General features: G+C 37.4%; 1 protein-coding gene across 2 annotated transcripts in view; it reads left to right on the plus strand.

Annotated features, from left to right (window-relative positions):
* LOC150092916 (SH2B adapter protein 2-like) overlaps window positions 1-15718 on the plus strand; it is a 217258-nt gene that overhangs the window by 108121 nt on the left and 93419 nt on the right. For both annotated transcript variants that reach the window (XM_090414172.1, XM_090414173.1), the window contains exon 4: window positions 4277-4356. In XM_090414172.1, the coding sequence (XP_090270298.1) occupies window positions 4277-4356 (80 nt within the window). The remainder of the gene's footprint in view (window positions 1-4276; window positions 4357-15718) is intronic.

Raw genomic sequence — 15718 nt, forward strand, 5'->3', positions numbered from 1 at the left:
GTATTGTATCCAGGCACTAGGCAGTGTTTCAAACCAATGTGACGTGTTCGAGACATTTGCTAAGAGGTCGCCTCCACTCTACCACAGAGCATGAAGACAGATCTTTGGTTATAGCAGCAAAATGTAATCAAGGTCAGCTTGCAAGTCAGCTCCATTCAAGCATAAATACTCAGATATCTTCACAAACTGTTAAGACATCTGCAGCAAGTAGGCCTATTCTTAAAGCCTGTAGTCTGTATTCCTTTATCTACAGTTCATTGTAGTGCATGTTTTCAGTGGTATTGTATCCATAAAAATTGGACAAGACACCAATGGGCTAATGTGCTCTTTGCAGATGAGAGTTGTTTTAATACTTCCTCCAATTCTAGACAACACTTGATCTGGCATGAAAACGGTACTTCTTACCATTGCGAGAATGTTCTTGAAAGCGATAGATTCAGAGGTGCTGGGATCATGATATGGGGAGGCATTATGCTTAATGGATGCACTGAGCTACAAGTGCTGGAAAAAAAGGACTGACTGGTGAACAATATTGTACTGAAGTTCTTCAACAACACATTCGATTGTTCTGTGATGCTGTAGGCAAAGAATTCATTTTTATGAATTACAATGCAACATAGTAATTAGCTACAATCACTATTTGTTTTCAGTTATTTATATAAAAAAAAAGCATCAGAGAATTCATAATGTCTCTCTATACATAAGTCAACATATAATGAAGTTTTCACAAACTGCACAGATTAATTAGTATATTGTTGCATATACTGAATGCTGCTATCAGACCCATCTCATATCATAGTGCAAATTTCTGCATTATTTGTTTACTGAGTTTATTTTTCCTTTCTGTGAAACAAGAAGCTTTGACTTCATGGTGCAGACTTTTATTTGCTGTTACCTAGCTGTGAAGTTCTGAATTATTTTGTCACCATTAGATTGCTGATATCCCCTCAAGCAGTATACAGAATTGTGAGATACTTGAAAAATTACATTATGCTTAACTTCTTGTTGACAATTTTCTTCTAAATTATTCTATTTGTTAGGATTCTTGTATTGTCATATCTTGTATTTCACTTCTTCTAAGGCATGTCATGAGCCCCCCCCCCCTCCCCCAGCATCAATCATTTGTTTTGCTAACCTTTCCATTCTAATTATGTGACTCAACCACCTTAGATTAGCTTTGCTCCTGTATTCTTTAATGTTAACAATGTCACATGCCTTCCTGCTATCTTCAGTTTTTTAATGATTCTATCATTAAATGCCTTCCATTTACTCTGCTAATTTTCTCAGAACTGATATCTGGTCTTTAGTCTTTGATCAACTTTTATTTCTAGCCCAGTTCTCAGATCCATACGTTAAAATAGGTTGAACCTTGTCTTGTGCACTGCTAGTTTAGTGTGGGCTAAATTCTCTCTTATTCTATATTATTTTTTCCACCTGACTGCCTGCCATACTTGCTTATTCTTTTTCCATATTTAATAGGCCATCTTTTTTAAAAATTCTGCCTAAATGATTATGGAATATCTTCCATATTTCTGCCTATTTTCATAGGCAGAAATATGCATTTTCTGATTTTCATGCTGAATTTATTACAGTAGTTATTCAATTTAGTTAAGGAATCCTGACAACTTGTACTGAATTTTTCTTCTTCTTTTTATGTGTGTATAGCATCTGCATAAACTAAAGAGCTGAGATCTTACATCTAATTTGACATCAGACTATCTTCTGATTGCTGCCTTATAATCTGAATATAGGCTGTTATCGCTCTGTATATTCTGATTACCTTTTAAGCTCCCAAGGTTTGGTTTCTTGTTTTCAGCTCTTTCATTTTTTCTCGAATAGTCCTTATTGATTTGTATAATTGCATAAGTCAGTTAACTCATCAACTTTCATGGCATATTTCTGTCATTTGTGCACTACAGGAGTCAAGTTCTCATTTTGTAATGCAAATGTTTGACTTCTGTTACTTGCTTAAGAATTATTGATATTTCTTCTTCCTTTGTATAATATATCCTACATATGCTTAAGCATAGAATGACAGAAACATCTGCTGCCAATATATTTGGACATGCCAACATTAAATGTAATAGTCAAGTCTTCTTCCTCCTTCTATAAATGTTAGCGTTCTAATGGGGAAAGAATGCTTACTTTTGCCATCAGAATTGAAAGAGAAAATGCATTGATAGATGTATGACATTCCAAGGACTGCTGCGGTGATGACTAGCATATTTATTTGTGTGGTTCCATTGCATAAGATGTTAATCAGACTGCATCTAATCTATTTTTTGATGCATCTGGTCAGCTGAATTTTAAGAGTGAGATAAAAGTATCTTCTTCCTCTTCTTCTTTAGCTAGTCGAACTGTTAAGGTTCTTAGCTGCATGCATCAGCTTCTTCCATTCCTTTCTGTCTTGAGCTTTTTCCTTCCAATTCTAAACTCTATCTCTGGGTCACTTTCCATCAAACTTTATCTTGAATACTTGTTTAGCCATTCTCTCCTCACCTATTCTTTCCACATGTCCAAGCCATCTCACTCTGCTTGCTCACATCCCATTAACCAGAAGTGGGTATCTATAGAGTTCATATAGTTTTTGGTTGTCTTCTTCTCCATTCTCCTGTTGTGTTATCTCTTACAGGTCCATAGACTTTTCTGAGGATTTTATTTTCAAAGATCTGCAATGCTTTTGCATCTTGGTCTGTTATGCTCCAGGTTGTCTTGTATATTTCTGTTTTAACTCTGCTTGATAGAATTTTAGAAGATAACTGATGTAGCGAATGATATGATCTATTGGGGGCATGTATTCTAGCTTTTATTTCTGTACCAATTTATTATCTTGAGTAATCAATGTTCCAAGATATTTGAAGGAGGTGGCGCTTTTAAAAATCAGGTTATCAATGGTAAAATGGTCATTTCCCCCTTGACTGTGATTTCTGCATACATTTAAATGAAAGAATGAAAGTATATTAAGATAAATAACAAAAGAGTGTAACAAGTTGCAGAACATCAGATTGTGGAATGTAATCTGCAAGATTAAATCGACCAAATATAGATAGGAAGAAAAATGAGTTGTTGTTGAAATATATAAATTGTTGATGGGCATGTACAGATAATTACGTACATAATAAGTTTCCAGAGACTGGTTGTTAGAGATAAGAATAAAGACTGATCCCTTAACATTTTATAAGTGATAATCAAGGCGGTGAGGAATAAGTTCTTCTTTTGCTGTATGAATTGTGGATACATGGAATGCTTGATTGTTGAGCTTCCTTATCTGAAACAAGAAATAGGAGACCAAATGAATTTAAAGTGTTACTTTTAAAGCAGACTTCCTGTGATGAGGCATTTGACAATGTGGGTCCCAAGATTAAAATAATGAGTATCTGTGGCTTAATATATCATTTGTTTTTATCATAAGTTTATTTTTAATTAAATAAAAGTGATAAACTCTTTGGAAGAAATATTGTCAACGATGCAAAATGTTGTCCCTATATAATAAAGTTTGAAGCAGTAACCATACATTAAATGCAACAAATTGAGCCCCATCACCATAAGTCATAAGAAAATTGGAAGCATATAAACAGATTGATTGTCAGCCTGGTTGGCTGAGTGGTTAGCATATCTGCCTTCCAACCAACAGGTCGCAGGTTTGAATCCTGCCATGGGCATGGATATTTGTGAATGTTGGTGGGAGATGAATTTCTTCGTCCGGTGTTAGACCTCCGTCATGCTTATTGGAGGCCTGAAGTTTCAGGAGCTTGAAAGAGTTTCATGTTTGGTCTGTAGAGCAGTGTGTTTCTAGATCTAGTAAAAAAATAAAATAAAATAAATAAATAATAGCAAAAAATCTATAAAATCAATAACAATAAAAATAAAAAAATCCTTCGCCCACCCACTCTCATAATTGTACTTTTCTGTTTTTATAATGTGTTAGGTATTGCATGCTTAGATAGGTATCTTAAATATTAAATATTGTAATCGCCTATTGCTAATAAAACTGAAAATGCCATGGAGAATTACGAGGGGAGGGAACTGGAAGGTTTTGATAAACACCTAGAACAAAAATGATATTAAAGCAACTGATATAACCACAAGAAAGAACATATCTTAAAACCCTTGGAAACCCCCCCCCCCCCATATTTCATCAAATTGTAATATTTGTTCTTTTTCTTTTAGGATATATAAGAAGACATAAAATTTAATTTTTGTTTTGACTTTTATCAGAAACCCTTCATTTAAATAGACTTGTATAATATAAACATTGCATTGTTTTGAATTGCAGAAAAACCAGGTTAGCAACAGCTACTTCAGACAGTCTTACTAGGTTACGGGATAGACAAGGGGGATCAACATCTATCAAGAGTAAGTGTACCAAACTAGGTAATTAAATGCACACTTTAAAGTGGGCCATTTTTTGTTAATTTGTAAATGCTAATCAGTTAGAGCTAGTTAAATTATTAATTCAATGGCTATCTTAAAGTTTCATTGTAAAAATACATACTTCATAAGTGTTTCATTACTGAACAGAATGCTCAGTAATGACTATTAGGTATTATTTTGTTAAGAAAAAAGGGTGGGGAGAGATGGTTTATATTTCATGAATGAGTTTGTAAAATTCTTCCATAATCATAATTTTCTTATTATGTTAGTTTTTTACAGTATTATATATACTGATTGTAACTTTCATTAACCACGCTACTGGCCAGGACGTATATATACGTCCACATTTCCATGAATGCGAAGTGCATATTAAAATTGTAATACCATTGATATTACATTGAAATTTATGATACGAAGCTTTTGAGGGTGCGTATTTGACCTTTAATGGCCGGTAAGGTGGTTAATGATATTTAAGTTTTATTATATGATAAGGTTAAGGATATAGCCAAAAAATTCAAACCAAAACTTAATATAATTGCAGAGGAAAATGGCAAGATCTTAAATGACACTAATGACATAGCCACAAGATGGAAAGAGTATTGCCGAGCTTTACAAGGACCCCAACTATTCAACAAGAAGACAAAGGAGCTGTGGAAAACATGGAAACAGAACCAGAGATCCTCAAAAGTGAAGTAGGACAAGCAATCAAAAAATTAAGGAAAAACAAAAACCTTAGAGATAATGTAGTCAGCTTGATACATGATTTATGCAACAAAATCTAGAAGACTGGAAGATGGCTGAATGACTGGACTAGTTCCACCATTATCCCAATTTACAAAAAATAAAGGCATTCACAACAGCTGTGAAAACTACCGCACCATTGCCCTTATCTCACATACCAGCAAGATTTTACTACACATTATTAAGGAGAGATTAATTACAAAGATCTATAGACCATCAGATTTCTGAAGAATATGCAGGATTCAGAAAAGGTTGAGGAACTAGAGATCATATATCTAACATCAGATAAATAATCGAAAAAGCAAGGGAATTCAACTTAAGCCTTTATCTATGCTTTATAGATTACTCCAAGGCCTTTGACTGCATGAGGTGGGATATCATGCAAGAATCAGGAATACCAAACCATGTAATAACCCTCATAAAGAATTTATATCAAGGAAATTAAGCAACAGTAAGAATTGAAAACTCGTTGTCCCCTGCATTCCAATTTGAAAAATTATCAAGACAAGGATGCATATGCTCACCATTACTATTCAACCTTTACAGTGAAACTATAATGAAAAGATCTCTAGAAAGTGGAATGGAGGCATTAAATTAAGTGGCCAAACAATCACTAACCTACGATATGCAGATGATACAGTGACAAGCAAACAGGAATTAAAATCCATCCTAAATCAATTAGAAGGGGAAAGCTTAAGCCACAGTTTATGAATAAATCAAGGTAAAGCCAAAATAATGATTTTAAACAACACAGAAGAGATTGATATAGAAGGAATTGGAATTGTCAACCATTTCAACTACCTTGGAGTGATAATAACAAAAAAAAGATGGATGTAAAAAAAAGAGATAAGAAGAAGAATAACGCTAGCTAAGAAAGCGATGACTGGTTTAATTAAGATCTGGAAAGACAGGCACATTTCCAAAAAGACGAAAATTAAGCTTGTAGAAACCTTAGTTTTTTTTCGATCTTTCTCTATGTGTCTGAGTCTTGCACAGTGACAAAAGATGACAGAAGAAGAATTGAGGTGTTTGAGCTCTGGTGCTGGAGAAGATTGTTAAGAGTGTCTTGGACAGAAAAGCAAGCAAACAAAAGTATCCTAGAAGAACTGAATATCCAGAGAAAACTGATAAACATAATTGAAAAGAGAATACTGCAATATTTTGGACACATATGTAGAAGGGAAGGCAACTGCCTGGAAAAAATAATCATCCAGGGTAAACCATGTGGGAAAAGATAAAGATGAAAATTTTGAAGATAAGAACAAATAATAATGGCAAGTAGATTATTGTACATGCAGTGTATACTTCAAGTCCAATTTTAAATAAGTAATATTGGACTACATCTTTAGAAACCGAATCAGATTCTCTCATTACTGACTAAACCCACCTTTACTACATGAACTGTTAAAAGAACACGTAAGACCACAGTGATAACTTTTTAATTGATCTTCTTCTTCAAGTGTCATCTCCTAGAAGGAGGTTGGCAACCATGTCACGGAACCTTTTTCTTTCTTTTGCTGCTCTGGAACATTTTTGGTAATTCAATCCAATCCAGTCCAGTCCTTAATGTCTTCGAACCACATTCTCCTGGGTCTACCTCTCCCTCTTTTTTCATCCAATTTCCCTTCTAATATTAATTTCTGAATGCCTTCTTGTCTGGTTAGATGTCCAAAATATTTAAGTTTTTGCTCTTTAATTATTTTCATTAATGTTCTTTTCATTTTTGCTTTCTTTAAAACATCTTCATTTTTCATTTTCTCTGTTCATGGTATTTTCAGCATTCTTCTGATGGTCCACATTTCGAAAGCTTCTAATTTTTTCTCTGCTTCTTTATTTAGAGTCCAAGTTTCACTGTTGTAGAGAAGGCTTGACCAGATATAGCATTTTATTAATCTTTTTCTTGTGTCTATATTAATGTCTCTGGATGTTGAACAGTTTTCATATCAGTAAAGGCTTTTCTTGCTATCTCTATTCTTCTTTTTATTTCTTTAAGGGAATTTCCTCTGTCTGTAAACATTTGTCCCAAATATATAAAAGACTGAACCTGTTAAATTTTCTTTTTGTTAACAGTTATGTTCAGTTTCTTATTTATTGGTTCTTTTGATATAATCATGCACTTTGTTTTCTTTAGGTTAATAATTAGTCCCATGTCTAAGCTTCTGTTGTAAATTTCTGTGATTAAGTTTTGATGATCATCTTCAGATTCAGCTATAAGAACTGTGTCATCTGCATACCTGAAGTTGTTGAAGTTCCTACCTCCGACTTTTACACCCTTCAGTTCTGAAATATTTTTAAAAACTTTTAATTAATAAGGTACAGATATTTCATACTAAAACTAATAGTACATCTTCAGTGTCACACAAACAGTTATAGGAATGGAATACAAGTAATGAACATTCAGTGGATCAACTATTAACTGTTTGTATGACACTAAAGATGTACTATTATTTTCAGTATGAAATATCTGTACCTTATAAATTAAAAAGTTATTACTGTGGTCTTATGTGTTCTTTTAATAATTATACTATGCCACAGGTACCTCTAAATATAAGAATACATGAACTGTATTATATATAAACTAAAGAGCAAAAAGTTGCAGTGCCATCTCTGTCAGATTGATTCAGAGAAGCATCCTATTTTTCAGTAGAGTTCAGCATTACCATTTCTAGAAATTAAAAAAAAAAAAATTATGCAAATGAAAATAAAATAAATATATCCTTCCATCTGTGTTATTGATGCAAAATGTACAGAAATAGATGTATATGTATGAAAGCCAGGGAACACACAATCTCTTAATTTCATATTATATTACAGCCAGTTCTCACTGTAGAAACAATGTTATAACAAATTTGCTCACTATAACCAACCACTGAAAATCTCCCACCAGTGCTCCATTTGCTATAGTGAATTTATTTAGTACAAGTTTGCTGTACAGGTACAGCAAACTTGTACTAAATAAATTCACTATAGCAAACTGCTCTTGTTGCCCCTACAAGATTGCTCTAGTGAGAGTTGACTATAGAAATTGTTCAACATTATTGAAATACCACATAAAGAAGCTGCAAAATACTATAGCTAAATGGTGTAAATGGAGCATTTTATAGCTTGCACCTAAATTTTTAATCAGTCTCTTTAGAATTGACAGATGTGTAGTGAAACGAACAAATGCATTAATCTTGAACAACAAAAAAATGCACGGGCTAGGTAGGTATGGTAGGAATGAATATGATAGAATCATTTTATGAGAAACACATAGTAGATCAGTAGTGCTTAACTTTTTTACTACCCCTCCAGGAGAAAGATTTCAGAAGTCGCAGCAAACATTGATAAATGTGAGTAAATTAAATATTTATTATAGAACTATTAAAATTATTATACACTACACCCTTTCAATATATATATATATATATATGATCCTCACACACGAAAGGCCACAAGACCTATAGCACATTAGTGCCATGTGTGGGCAAGAGGAATAGAAGAAAGGAGGAATCTGTTCACATTTTGCTTGAACAGCTGAGGGTTGTAATCTCTGTGATAGGCAGAGTGGAGGAGACTTCCAAAGGACAGAAGTAGATGGAATGAAAGAGGAGGCAGTGAAGTTGGTTTGTTGAGTTTCATGATGGATTGTAAAAGGATGTTGGTTGGCAGTGGCTCTTGTTTTAATGATTTTGGAGAAGAGTGGAAGAATAATAGTGGCCAGTTCAGCAGAGCACTGTCCATGAAAGTATCTGTAGAAGAGGCATAAGGCAGAAACTGAACGTCTATGAGAGAGGGATTGAAGTGGATATGTTAGCGGGAGATCATTAATTAGCCGGACTGCCTACTTCTAGATAGAATCGAGCAGTGTCTTAGAGGAGATTTTGATGCACCACCTGAAATATGGGAGCAATATTCCATGGCTGGCCAGATTTCAGCTTTGTATAGAGTTAGCAGCCATGAAAGTGTGAAGTAGTGTCTTGTGTGAAAAAGTACATGAAGTTTTTTTTGTGGCTGCAGAAGCTATAATTGAAATGTGATTGCACCAGGAAAGATTGGAGGTGCAGGTCAGTCCAAGAATAGAAATTTGATAGCATTTTGATATCTTAGTGTTACTGAAGGTGGGGGGGGAGGGGAGGAATATGAGCTCTTTCTTGTGAGAGATCAGACAGAACTGAGTTTTGGTGGCATTGAAGTTTACAAGGTTGTCCTTGCCCTACTGGGATATGCCGTATATGTCAGCATGTAGGACGATCGGCATATAAGATGAGGCCTAAATTTTAAGCTATTTTTAGGTTTTAAGCTTATGTCGGTGGTATAAGACGACCCCCCCCCCCCCCCCAATTTACAAATATACAAAAACCTTCAGGTGTTTTTGTACATTTTCACAAAAAAGGATGGATGGACAAAAATGGTGTGAAATTATGGATAAATAATGTGTGGAACACACGACCAGGCCATATAATGAAGAAATGCAGTTTATTAGTATGGGATATGTTTCGTAGTCATTTAACTGAGAATACTGAAAGTCTTCTAGAAAAAAAATAACACAAAAATTGCTGTTATACCAGGTGGTTTAATTCTTTGTTGCAACCACTAGACGTTGCTTGAACAAACCATTTAAAGATCACATGCGAGAAGAGCAGAATAATTGGATGTTGACTGGTGAAAAATCATTTACAAATGGTAGATCTATGCACTCTGCATCGCTTGATATGTTGTGCAATTTTGTGATCAAAGCATGGAATAAAGTAAAAGTAGAGACTAATAAAATCATTTAAAAAATGTGGTATCTCTAATCTTATGGATGGTATGGAAGATGATCTGTTGTGGGACACTGATGACGATGAAAATGAAATCAATTCACCAGATTCGAACTGGGATCTATATGATGATCATTTAAACAATGAATCTGAAGAACTGTTTTCAACAGATGATGAAGAAAATTAACATGAAAATTGAGGTTAATAATTATTATTTGTTTTTTAAGACTTGCATCTATTGTAATATTTTAAATAAATTTATGTAACAAAAAATTAATCTGATTTGTTTATAAACACTGTCTATTTTCTTATATAATGATGTATTGTAACTATCCAAATGTTCATCCAAGAAATTAAGCTTCTCTTTTTATACTCGCTGTATAAGACGACCCATGATTTCGAGGAGTTTTCTGTAGTATTTGAGAGTTGTCTTATACGCCAACATATACGGTAGCTAAGTGATCTGAGTTCAGGTCCCTGGTTGTGGTAGACCTTGAGGACTCTAATACATGATCACTACAAGGTTTGTCGAATGAAAAAGAGGAATGGTGTGTATTGTCATTGGTAAAGCTATGGATAGAATTGGAGAAGTCTGTGACAGCAGGTCATTTATGTACAGAAGGAAAAGAATGGGTGAAAGAACAGAACCCTGTGGTACTACTCCTGCATTGGTGGGGAAAATTGAGAAAGGAAACCTTCCACATCACGATGCGTAGTGAGAAAGTTGGTGATCCAATTGCAGATAGGATGGTAGTTTGTTAAGTAGACCCTTGTGCCAAACCCAATCAAATGTTCTTGAAATGTCGAGGGCAACCACGTGAGTTTCTCCATGACCTGAGTCCAGAGGTGGGTGTTGAAAGCAAGATCAGCTGTATATTGCAAGTGATGGAATCCCTATTGCTGGTCACTGATCAGTTGTCTCTAAGTGGTTCAAGAGTTGGTTGTTGATGACCTTGTTCATAATTTTAGAGAGAACAGAAGTGAGAGAGCAATTGGACGATAGCTTGTTGGTTGGCTTTTATCACCTTTCTTTGGGATGTGCTGGATGTGTACCCATTTCCATGTTGTAGGATAGATTGAAGAGGTGATACAGGATGTTAGTTCTAGGACACAATTTCTTAACGGATTAGGTGGGGTATCATCTGGACTAGATGCCTTGTTTGTGTTCAGATTATTAAGGAGTCTTCATATTTCTTTTTTTATCAGAAGACTGGAGACATGAAGGGACCCGTTCTTGGTGGAGTAGAGGGAATTTTGCCCAGGTCAAATGCAGGAATTGGGAGAGAATAGTGATGCCAGTGAGTTGGCCTTGTCTTTAAGTGAGGTAACTACAGTACCATCAAGATGTGAGAGTGGTGGGAACATGGGTGGGCAGAAGTTGCACTCAGTGGCCTTGGCAAGACACCAGAAGGAACGACTGCCATTTGGGCAGGAAGCGAGTTTGTTGCATTTGGGCCTTTCAAAGTCTGACTTGAACTTGGTGATGATTCTTTTGCAACTGTTGTGAGCTGCAGAGTGGGCAGCTGGAATTTTGGTCTTCAGACGTTTGTGGTAAGCAGAGGTTTTTTTTTCTTTTACAACATTGGCATACTTTTTTGAGAAGCAAGACTTGGGTGGTGGCTGAGAATTTTGGAGTGGAATAAGGGATGAAAGTCTTCATTCCTGTGAGGATGATTTCTGTTATTCAGTTTTGAGCAGATGTTTTGATCAGAAGAACTGAAGCAATAGTTGGACCCTGGGAAGGAGGAGGAGCAGAAGTCATAGAGGTCCTCCCAGTTGGCACCCTTATAGTTCAAAAGGACAGAAGACTGTGAACTGGCAGGTGAAGGTTGTTCTGTGGCAAAAGAGACTTGTATGAGGTTGTGGTCCAAGAGGAGAACCAGCAACCACAGTATACCTGGAAGGGGGAGCTTGTTAGGAAGAGGTCAGGTGTGTTGGCATATTGGAGGGGTTGTTAAGTATTCTGATAGGAAGATGGATGATCTGAGATAGGTCATTTGCTGATAGCAAACACATCAGCATCCCTGCCTGCTTATTGGTGAAACTGGAGAAGAGAAGCCAATATGAGTTGGGACATTGAAGTCTCCAAGAAGGATGACCTCACTATTGAGGTATTTTGACTGCAGATAGTTGAGCTTTAGAGAAAGAGAGTTGAAATGATCAGAGTGGTTAACGGAGTTTGTAGAGCGATAGAGAGAGCATATGAAAAGGGTGGATTGATTTCTTAGAGAATTTTGAGCCAAAGTAGATCAAACAATGGAGATTCATGAATTTGCAGTATTTGGCATTGTATGTTGGTTCTGACAAAGGCACAAGTGTCCCCCCCCCCTTGTGGCAGAAAGAGCTGTGTAATGTGTAGTTTGGCAGTTGAGGTTTAGAGTGTCTATTAAGGTTGCCAGTTGGGGTTCTGATAGTAGTAGTAGTTCTGGAATAGTAACTAGAATAATAGTTAAGGCTTAGATGCCTGTAGATGGTGGTGCACATCGTTTCTATTGCTGTTTAGGCCAAAGATGTTGAAGTGGATGTGGAAACTTTTTTTTTGGGGGGGGGGTAAGAATTGGTGTTGGTGGATTTGGTTGGATTTCTGTTGTTTTCCATAGTTGGGGATTTTTTTTTAACTAGTTTTTGTGGTAGAATTTTTGAGATCTGCAGTAAAATCATATTTCATTGAGTTGTGGTTCATTGCATTTAGCGAGGAAGAGATAATGGGGCATGCAGTGAGAGGTGACAGACTTGCAAACATACCACCCACACAGAGGAAACTTGATCTCCTGACCGTATGTCACCTAGACAGTTCCCCCTGCAGATACAGTATTTGGTTCTCTCCAGTCGCAAACAGATAAAATACATGGTTCCAAGATTTGACACTGGCTGATTGCGAAGCCTCCAGATTCGTTAGTACACAGGGACCGAACCAATTACCAAACTGGTTTGGTCCCATGTACTAACCAATGGCTGACCTCCAGAACCATTTTACTGCTGTGCCTTTGAATGGGGGAGGGTCTAGGCCTGCCTACGGTGCGATTGGTATGTTATTGAGGGTATCACTCTCACTGTATGTTGGAAGAGTGGGGAGGAGGATACAGAAACCAAAACCAGAACCTTTGCTGCTCTAGTGATGAAACATGGCTGCAGCCACTTTAGGTCTAATAAGGAAGGTGGTGGTATTTCACTGGGTGATGAAAGACATCTACCACCTAGAAGTCTAGTTGGCATTTCCTCCAACTACAGAAGAATACTTTTATAGTGGCAATGCTTGCCAGGTTTGCCAGACCCTGATTTGTGGAAACAGGCTATACCTCTAGAAGGTGGGGATGACTTGACTGCGAGAGGCTATATATATATCGTTAAATTTCTTTAACTTTAAATTCTTACCTTATGTGTGTGTTTTTAATTTGTTATTGTTAAAGCTTACGATTGTTATCTTTAGTGAATATCCCTATTACTTGATATAATTTCTCGCATTTGCTTTCACCCTTTTCGCTCTGTGGCCACTACTTAAATTGCTCACACGTGCAAAACTTGGTAGACAAAGAAATTTGTCCGTGGCTAGAGCCAAATTTCTTTGATACAAATCTGGAATTAACTCCATATCAGAATATGGAAAAATTTGTTTGTTAAAGCTGCACCATCCAAATTCTTAGACAGGAGAATCTTCCTTGTCAGGGAGTTAACACTCAGAATGACACACTATTCGATAATCAAGCAATTAAAATTCCCAATTACAAAGACCTCGTATATTTTTACTCTTACTGCAGTCGTAGCTATCCCCTCAAATTAACTAGCACTCGTTCTATTTTTATGAGTGGTGCATTGAGTTCACAGATCAGACAATTTGTTAGGTAAAAAAAAGAAAGGTTTATTTATTACTCTAATACATACATACATACATCTTCAAGGCCCACTCTTCCTAATTGGGTTGTGGGGGCAAAAGCTGCAAGAGGAACTTCCAATGATCACGATCCTCTGCCACCAAGCTCAGGTGTTCTGGTGGGATTCCCAAACGTGTCCACCCAAGGTTTTGGATATAGTCTATCCAGCGAGTCCTTGGCCTCCCACCCTCTGGCTTGGCAAAGAGGGCCTGCTGAGGGAGCCTCTCTTGTGGCATTCTGACCAGGTGCCCGTACCAGCGTAACTGATCTCTCAACACGGAGAAGCAGCGGTTGAGTATTGAGGGTTTCCCGAATTGCAGAGCCTCTGACTCTGTCGAGTTTTGTCAGCCCCGCAACCCCTCGAAGGAACCTCATTTCAGCCACTTGGATTCGTGTCTGCATTCTTTCGGTCATTACCCAACTCTCATGACCATAGGTGAGGATGGGGACATAGACTGTATTGAAAACAGCCAGCTTTGCATTCTGGCTTAACTCCCGCTTCAATACTACCGAACGGCCAAGCTCCCGCAATATCGAGCTTGCTAACCCAATTCGAGTATCTAGCTCTACGTCCCATTTTCCATCATTCGTGAATATGGACCCAAGGTATTTAAACTTCTCTACCTGTCTCATTGGGACTCCACTTACATTTAGAGTGCACTGGGATGGTTGTCTTGAGACCACAAATGTTTCAGTTTTGGCCACACTGATCTTCATTCCGGCGTCTGCAAAAACACCTACAAACCTATCCAGGGTCCGCTCGAGGTCATCTGTGGAAGAGCCAAACAGAACTACGTCGTCTTTCAAAAAGCAGACGTCCAATGCTACATTTTCCAATTCTGACACAGTCACTGCCTCGGCTGTGCCTATCAATCCAGTCCATAAATATTATGAAAAGGAGGGGTGACAGAACACACCCTTGGCGGAGGCCAACAGAGACTGTGAAAGGTTCAGACTTTGTGCTGTTTACCCTGACACAAAACTCTGGGCATTCATACAGGGACTTGATGGCAGCTAATAGTTGACCATCCACTCCATACTCCTGTACTACTTGCCAAAGCTTATCCCGAGGAACCCAGTCATATGCCTTCTCCAAGTCCACAAAACATGCGTAGACATTCTTGGCATATTCCCAAGATTTCTCAAAGACTTGCCTTAAAGTGAAGATTTAGTCAGTTGTGCTTTTACCAGGACGAAAGCCACATTGTTCTTCCTGGAACTTTGACTCAACTATGCTCTTGCACCGTCTTTCCAAGCACTTAGCATACACTTTCCCAGGCAGGCTGAGCAGAGATATGCCACGATAGTTACTGCAATCCTTCTGGTCTCCCTTCTTAAAGACTGGTATTATTATGCCTGTCTGCCATTGCTTTGGTGCTCGCCCAGATATCCAAGCAGCCTGACACACTCGAGTCAGCCAGAGAACACTGTCTCGATTTAAGGCTTTTAGCATTTCTGGCCGAATTTCATCATCGCCAGCAGCCTTGCCCGATTTTAGCGATTTTATTGCTAAATGGACCTCTTCTGCTGTGAGACTAGTCATTGCCCCGATCTGCACCTCTTGGATGTCCACAACTGCTGGGCCACCCGGGTTAAGAAGGCTCTCAAAGTATTCCCTCCATCTGTGAAGGATATCCTTCTTGGTTGTTAAAAGTGCACCATCAGAGCCCTTAATTGCCCTTGCTGTGCACGATTTCCTCCCTCGAAGGCGGCGGATGGTCTACCAGAATACTTTGTTCGCATTTGCATATCTAATCTTTGGAGAAAGATTAGATGAATCTAATCTTTCTCCAAAGGATTCCCAAGCCTTCTGCTTTGCTGTCTTTACTGCCTTAGCAGCAGCTTTTCGTGCCTCAGCATACCGCAAATGCATCTTAGGTGACCTGACTCTAATCCATGTTAGGTCGGACTCCTTTTTTGCCCGGACAGTTTTTTGGACTTCTTGGTTCCACAAGGTGTCCTTTTCTCACTGGCCGTTGCCATGCCGAG

This window comes from Typopeltis vanoorti, chromosome 24 (assembly GCF_054136105.1).
Source record: "Typopeltis vanoorti isolate ZY-2024b chromosome 24, IOZ_Tvanoo_1.0, whole genome shotgun sequence".
Taxonomy (NCBI): domain Eukaryota; kingdom Metazoa; phylum Arthropoda; class Arachnida; order Uropygi; family Thelyphonidae; genus Typopeltis; species Typopeltis vanoorti.